Source organism: Arthroderma uncinatum (assembly GCF_011692745.1).
Source record: "Arthroderma uncinatum strain CBS 119779 chromosome Unknown scaffold2, whole genome shotgun sequence".
Taxonomy (NCBI): Eukaryota; Fungi; Ascomycota; class Eurotiomycetes; order Onygenales; family Arthrodermataceae; genus Arthroderma; species Arthroderma uncinatum.
In genome coordinates, this window is record NW_022983864.1 from 3,329,797 (window position 1) to 3,337,469 (window position 7,673).

Consider the following 7,673-nt stretch of genomic DNA (forward strand, 5'->3'; position numbering starts at 1 on the left):
CCGCCAAGTATAAATCTACAACCGACTCTCGAATACTGGATGACGCTGTTCGCCAGGCCAATGACCGTCTGGCCAAATCTGTTTGATGGCATCCCAGATATGCCTAGAAGTTGGAATCATGTTAGTAACAAATACCACTGAAAGATGGAAATGGGGGTGGTATAAAACATACATAACGTAGACAATGTTGAGGCCGTCTTGAACCTCTTTGGGAACATCCCTCACATCCTTAACGTTCTGCTGCGGCAATAGCACAGTCTTGACTCCCGCTCGATGAGCACCGATCAACTTCTCCTTGATTCCTCCAACGGGCATTACACGCCCGCGGAGAGAAACTTCACCAGTCATAGCAATCTCCGGCGGAACAGGCTTGCCAGCAAAAAGCGAAATCAAGGCAATGGTGTGGGCAAGGCCGGCAGACGGTCCATCCTTGGGGATAGCGCCCGATGGGCAGTGGACGTGCAAGCTGCGATGTTTCATGATATCCTCATTCGGATCTTGAGTCAGCCCAAGTTCATATGAGTGAGCCTTGACCCATGTAAGGGCCACTTCAACTGATTCTTTAAGAACATCACCTAGTGTTCCGGTGAGTTGAACACTTCCGCTTCCGGGCATGTCGGCCACTTCAATGAATAGGATACTGCCCTGGCCACCTGAAGAGTATGCAACGAGGCCAGTAACTATGCCTGGTCTGGCCAATTTCTCGGCGATTTCTTCATCGAAACGTTCAACGCCCAATATCTCATCAAGATCGTCGACAGACACATTAGGGTTATATGAATCAAGCTGAGAAGAGTCCTTGGCATCCGCAAACTGGACAGCTTTGAAGCGGCACACGGCGCCTATTTCGCGCTCAAGATTGCGTACTCCCGATTCACGAGTATAGGAAGTGATGATCTTGTCCATGACCTCATCCGTAACCTTGACCTGGCCATCAGAGAGACCGTTCGTTCGAACTTGTTTTGGAAGCAGGTGCTGCTTTGCAATATGTCTCTTCTCGACGGTAGTATAGCCTGACAGGTATATTGTTTCCATACGGTCAAGCAATGGTGGAGGAATAGTTTCCAATGAGTTCGCCGTGGCTATAAACAACACCTTGCTCAAGTCAATAGGGATATTGATATAATGGTCAGAGAATGTGTGATTTTGTTCAGGGTCAAGGACTTCCAGCATGGCAGCCGATGGGTCTCCATGGAAGTTTGCACCTCCAACCTTGTCAATTTCGTCAAGCAAGATGACTGGGTTAGAAACCCCGACCTTTTTGAGGCCGCTGACAATGAGTCCAGGCATGGCTGCAACGTAAGTCCTGCGGTGACCGCGGATTTCAGCCTCATCTCTGACACCACCTAGGGAGATGCGATGGAATTTGCGGCCAAGGGATGTAGCGATGGACTTTGCTAAACTAGTTTTACCAGTCCCAGGAGGGCCAACCAAAAGTAAGATCGGCGATTTATCAACCATACGCTTGGACTTGAGGAACTGTAGCTTGGTTTCAATAGCATCGCGTTCGGCAATCGAAGAGGAGTCGTCGTCATCTTCGGTAGCGTTATCCTTTGCAGTGAGATCGTTTGACAGTTCAGTGATCTGTGACTCGACATCGTTATTCAAAGATTGCTTCAGCTTTAGAACAGCAAGATATTCTAAAAGGCGTTTCTTTATCTTTTCCAATCCGTAATGGTCATTGTCCAACTGCTTTCTGGCCCGAGTGAGGGTTTCCGGGCCTAGTTGGTCTTCGGTGGCCTTAGACCAGGGAATCTCCGCAATATTTTCTAGATAGCTGCGGCAAACTCCGTACTCGGCGTTTGCTGGGTTCATCTTGCGAAGTCTTTTGATCTCTCGGTCTGCAACCTTCTGAGCCTCTGGACTCAACTGAGCTTCCTGAAGCTTTTGCTGGAGTTCGTCTATCTCGTTGGGTTCTTTCTCTTCTCCGTCCTCTCCACCACCGTTGCCTCGAGCACCAGGCATATTCATTTGCATACCCCGTTTAATAAAGAGTTCTCGCTGGCGAGGATCGAGCTGTTTGATATCAACTCCCATATTTGCAGGCAAAGTGGTGGTTGTGAATGTCGTCACCTTGATGTTGTTCCTCATCCCCTGGACCTCCTTTGTTAGTAGTTCGATAACACGCTCCAACCTCTCTTTCAACTCGACCGAGGCGAGAACCCGAAGTTTCTCCTCGAAGCCAGCATCGATCAGGTCAGCAATAACGTCAGCCAGTGCTCCAGCTTGTGATATATCCCGTTTAGCAATGAAGAGTTCAAATCGTCGAGCAATCAGGGGTGACATGTTCGACGAGGCAGAGAAAACGGAGGCGAGCCTCAGGACAGTTAGGAGTTCGCGAGAGAGCTGTTTAAGCTGCTGGAACAGTTCAGGAATTTCCGGGTCAATGGCATGTGGAACTATTTAAGAATACCCTCATTAGAAATGACTACCATGGATATTTTTGGTATAACAGGGGGGGTTTACATACCAGGCTCGTCGTATACCAACACCTCCGCTTCGAAGAACGGCTTCTCCTTCAGGATCTTCTGCACGGAAAACCGCTTTGCTCCCTCAACGAGCAAGAAGGGTTCAGCATTCGCCCTGCCTTGAACTCCAACCACCTTTGCAATCGTGCCATATCGGAACAGGTCGTTTACCCCGGCCGCTGCAGGGTTGAGTGGCTCGTCGTCTATCGACCGTGCTCTCTCCTTGTCCCCATCGCTCAACAGAAGTTGTCCGTCTTTCGATAGGAAGGGCGAGCTCATGGGGATACAGCCCACGAGGATCGGGGTAGTGTTCTGTCGCTGCTTTGCATGTCTGCTGAACAAGGCCGTCAGAAGGGTCGGGATATCTGGGCGATCGGAGAGCGGGATTCGCAGGTTGACATTGGGCAGAAGGACCGAGTCTCTACCCAGAGGTATCAAGGGCACCTTCATCGTCCGTCTACCGCTGCTGGAGGCCATCCCTTCGGTCCACCGGTACTAACAAGCTACGGCACGAAGGGGGTTGTTGTTTTGATCAAGTCCCAGCAAGTTGTTCTATTCCGCCGCCCTAATATCAAGATATAAACGATAACAAGAGAAAACTAATATCGAATAGGATCAACTAAAGGCCGGTACGCAACCGGGAGATGCCACTCTTTCTCAAGTATACCGGCGTCAAGGGCGTCCTGTTCGTCTTATGGGCCAAGTTCTTCTTCCCTTCCTTGGGGGTTTTTGAGGGCCAGAAAAAAGATGCCGAGGTTACCTGCCAAGCCGAGCTTCCCTTTTCGGCGTTGAAGATATTCACGTGATGAGCTGCTGAGTAAGCACGTCACATGTCACGGGAGGAGCAGAAGAAACATCGAGCAAGCCATGAAATTCATTATTCAGCTAACGGTCGAGCTATTTAGTTACGTGGCTTGGAGGTTTGTGAGCTCAGAGCAGGCTGGACGGCCAGCTGGGCCGTTTGTGAGAGTCGAGGTGGGCGACAGGGACAGGGGCTGGTGGTTTTTATATACTTCGAAGTATGTTCCCAAACCTTGAGGCGGCAACGGTTGGCAGAAACTTATCGATCTTTCGCCTTTTGTATATCTATCTCTTTAAACAGCTCTTGACCGGATAGCAGTATCTAGTACGGAGTATATCTAGCAGCATCACTCCTTATATTAGCAGCTTTTTATATAGATAGAAGAGCTTCCCGTCTGGTGTCCGCCTCATTACTCTCTTTTACTTTTCATCCCCCGCTTTGACGCTCGATACAATATGGACTCCGCGCGCAAGACGTTCACTATCGGGACGCGCAAGTCAAACTTGGCTGTGGTGCAGACAGAGCTCGTCCGGACAGCATTGGTCGCGAGATGGCCGGACTGCGAGTTTAATGTCCATACTCGCGATGCTGCTGGCGATTTGAACAAGATTACCCCGCTTCGCGAGTTCACGTCGAAGAATCTCTGGACGGAAGAGCTCGAGGAGATGCTACTAGCGAAACAGCTAGATCTCGTAGTGCATTCTCTAAAAGGTACGTAACGATCCCTTCCATTCTAGCAGTGGCCCAGTCTACATGAGAATCTGACATGGCTTACACCCGTCTCTCTCAATGCGGAAAAGATGTCCCCACGCAGATTCCAGAGAGCTGCGTCCTGAGCGCGATCATGAAGCGTGAGGATCCGAGGGACGCCCTGGTCGTCAAGAAAGGCCAGCCAAAGACGACACTTGCGGAGCTGCCTGCAGGCTCGGTGGTTGGAACTTCCTCTGTCCGTCGTACAGCTCAGCTAGGCCGCCATTACCCACACCTCAAAGTCATTGATGTGCGAGGCAACATCGAAACCCGTTTGGCTAAATTAGATGCGGAAGACGGCCCGTTTACGTGCATCATACTCGCAGCTGCAGGTCTACTCAGGACGGGGCACGGAGATCGCATTTCGCAGTACCTAGACTCCAAAAGCGGCCAGATGCTTCATGCGGTGGGCCAGGGGGCGCTTGGAGTTGAAATCCGGGCCGACGACGACAAGATGGCCGACATGCTTCGTGAGATAGGAGACCAGAAGGCGACGTTTGCCTGTCTGGCCGAGAGGAACCTGCTCAGGACGCTCGAGGGTGGATGCAGCGCTCCCCTTGGCGTAGAGACAGAATGGGTACAGGATGCCAGCGGGAAGGAGATGCTAAGGCTCAGATGCATAGTCACCAGCGTGGATGGCAAGGACGCGGTGGAAACTGAAAAGGACGGCGACGTCCAGTCTCCCGAGCAGGCTGAAGCCTTTGGCAGGGCTGTTGCAGACGAGATGGTCGAAAAGGGCGCCGGGAAGATCCTAGAGGTTATTAAGCAGAAGAAGGCCTGGTGATATTCTATGTGTACGATTTTTAATTTGAGATTTGAGCCTAGATACTCGCCGCCGCCAGGGGCGTGGGGGGGATCTATCAAGTCCGAGTAGCACTGCTTCTGTCTCGTTCCCGATCTAGACACGATTAGCCTCGTAATTTGCGCCCGAATAACAAAAGAGCGTAGAACACGCCGTGCCACACAGCGACGGACCGTAGACGGACGATGCAGGCGCTGCACCCGCAGGCATAGGGCCTGGCCTAGAACGAGACATCCCAACCCCGGATGCACACCCGCATCGCGTCCGTCTTCCCGTAGCGGGATCCGTCCTCCTCCTCCTCCTCCCCTGCCCCGCCATATTAAAGAGAGCCAGCGCCGCTGAAGGTCTTGCTGCGATCAACCATACTTGCGAGCTCTACAGCTGACGATGTCGTTTCGGTCGTACTGGCGGAGAGACGGCAGGCCTGAGAAGGTCACGCCTAGTGACTATCCGCGCATCTACTTGTTTGGCGACTCCCTAACCGAAAGAGGCTTCTATGCACAAGACACCGGGTTCGGGTGGCAGCTACAGAAATATTACGATGAGAGGGTGGAGGTTGTCAACGAAGGTAAGCGTTCATCCTACATTTGCATCTAAAATACTAGATTCCAACGGATATAGTCACAGTATACATGGGTGACATCGAGTTGACTTGAGAATAGGGTACTCAGGGTACGTTTTGAGGAGATTCTAATGAATGCAAGAATGTATCAAGAGGATAGTCATCTCACGTAAACAGACAAACGACGAGGACACTCCGGAGACCGTTTAGCGACTCCCTTATGGGTGCTATAAAGACCAGAGGACAGCCGGCACCTCTGTTCATCACCATCTTCCTGGGAGCCAACGACGCCTGCCTGTCCATGGGCAGCACCATAGTCCCGCTTCCAGAGTACGAAGAGCATATCCGCTATTATGTAAACACCATCCTAGACGACCCTGCCACCCAGAGCACCAGGGTGATCCTCATTTCTCCGCCTCCTGTCAATGTCCCAGTTCCAGTCGGAGAACCTCTGCTGGATAACCCTGATGCGGCCAATATCCTGCGCATCGTTGCACTGCAGGGCCGCGGACATCGAACGTGGGAATCAAAGCGAACGTTTGCAAAGAAAATAGTCGAGATCGGTAAAGAGTTTGAAGCCAAAACGGACCGGGTAGCCGTCTTGGATTTTTGGTCCTCAATCACAAAATCCGTCTGTAGGATAGAAGGCGCATCTCAGGACGACGCATTCTATCATCTGGACATTGACAATATGCTTCCGGGGTCAGGAATGCCTGGTGCAAAGTCTTTTGAAAAGGGGTACTTCACGGACGGACTCCATTTTGGAGACAAGGTCAGTACAGCCTGAAAGGTGAAAAAAGTCCTTCTTCAACGAAGACTAACTCGATACTCAAGGCATATAACATTCTTGGCCGCGAGTTGCTCGATCTAGCCTTGACAAAATGGCCAGAGTTGAAAAAGGAAAACTTTCCCCGTCGGGTATGTATCCGTTTTTATATTGTGTTCTGTGAGGAGTAGGGCTAATATTTCGTGCCCCTTGGAACCGCCAGGACTGAGATAAGCACTCCAACGAAAAAGTGTAATATGGAATGGCCTAGCCTCGATTCAGAGTATTGCCAGAACCCTTGGGATTTGCCTCTGTAAACTCATCCCAGGCCCTCGCCTTAATAGTCTCCTCATCAGCTTTTTCAAAATCATCCTCGTCAACTTCCTTTGGAATCCCCGACTGTTCGCCGCCACCTTCTATAATTCCGCCTCTTCTCCTTTCCTCTTCCAGGTATTCATCGATGCTCATCGTGGGAAGGTTGTGGCCCGACCGGAACACGCCCCTTTGAACGTCTGTTCTTCGACTAGTCAGGGTAAACGGTTGAAGCGGCTTCCCGTCTCTGCTTAACAGCACTCCGCTATATTGACCGCGACCCGGCTGCGAACCAATCATATCAAGACGGTCAGAATAACCAGACTCTTTCCCATCCGACAGCCCTGGTTTGCGTTCATCTGTTCTCTGGACCGGAGGTAGCGACTGAGCCGCTTTAAGCATTGATAGCTCCTGCGACAACATATCCAATGACTGAAAAGTTTGGTGTGTATAGAAGTTAATTTCCGCGAGGTATACTTGCCGTACTATGTCTTCATCGTTATGCTGGGAATCTTTGTTTTGTGAAAGGTACTATAGTTTCTCCATTAGCGACCCACAGCCTCCGAGTAATTAATATCTATATAGCTAAACAAACCTCTAATTTTTGCTTTAACTCTTTCTCCTCCCTAAACCTGGTTATTTTCACCTGTCTGCGAGCTGATACGTCGTTAGTGGGAGTAAGACTGAACGAGTCTGGCTGCTCAAGGTACTGCTCGTAGAGCTTTTTGTCCGAAGGCGAAAGTAGGCCATATTGGTCAAGAGACTCCAAATATTTCTCATATTCCTCGCGCGTCTGCTGAAGGGTTTTAATCCTGTCCGCACCATAAGATCGTTGGAGTAATTCGGCGAGAAGATACGGCACTGTCAGAAACCTGGATTGGACAACGGCATCAGCTTACGCTCCAAAACACGTCGAATTAAATTCCATACTGTAAATCTCCGGTAGTCACGTCTTCTAATGATTCATTGGGGCTAAACAATGAGAGCTGCTGGATGAGCTTCTGGCATTGCTCAAAGGCAGATATAGCATTATTGAGCTGTTCCCGGAACGCGGGGCTATTTGTCTCAGCGACCGTTTCCAGGGCCTTTTTTTGCGCCTTTGCGGAGGCAAGGCAGGACTGGAGGTTTTGGGGGGAGCTGCTCATTGTTACACTTGACAGTTCCAAGGTTGTTTAAAGATTATGGCTCCTCTGAAGTAATTGCTAATGAGA

The 7,673-nt window shown here is 50.5% G+C and overlaps 3 protein-coding genes across 3 annotated transcripts; 1 reads left to right on the plus strand and 2 right to left on the minus strand.

The window, feature by feature from the left end:
* Positions 1–15: 15 nt before the first annotated feature.
* GIQ15_02987 (ATP-dependent protease La 2) lies at positions 16–2,945 on the minus strand (the record flags this gene model as incomplete). Its single annotated transcript, XM_033550404.1, has 3 exons — positions 16–103; positions 173–2,399; positions 2,471–2,945. The coding sequence occupies 3 exons, from the start codon at positions 2,943–2,945 to the stop codon at positions 16–18; spliced, it is 2,790 nt and encodes a 929-aa protein (XP_033407565.1).
* Positions 2,946–3,725: 780 nt separating this feature from the next.
* GIQ15_02988 (porphobilinogen deaminase) lies at positions 3,726–4,804 on the plus strand (the record flags this gene model as incomplete). The annotated part of the gene is made up of 2 exons (XM_033550405.1): positions 3,726–3,981; positions 4,071–4,804. The coding sequence occupies 2 exons, from the start codon at positions 3,726–3,728 to the stop codon at positions 4,802–4,804; spliced, it is 990 nt and encodes a 329-aa protein (XP_033407566.1).
* A 1,613-nt stretch (positions 4,805–6,417) lies between these two features.
* Positions 6,418–7,607, minus strand: GIQ15_02989 (uncharacterized protein; the record flags this gene model as incomplete). Its single annotated transcript, XM_033550406.1, has 4 exons — positions 6,418–6,894; positions 6,949–6,993; positions 7,058–7,334; positions 7,393–7,607. The coding sequence occupies 4 exons, from the start codon at positions 7,605–7,607 to the stop codon at positions 6,418–6,420; spliced, it is 1,014 nt and encodes a 337-aa protein (XP_033407567.1).
* Between the last annotated feature and the right edge of the window lie 66 nt (positions 7,608–7,673).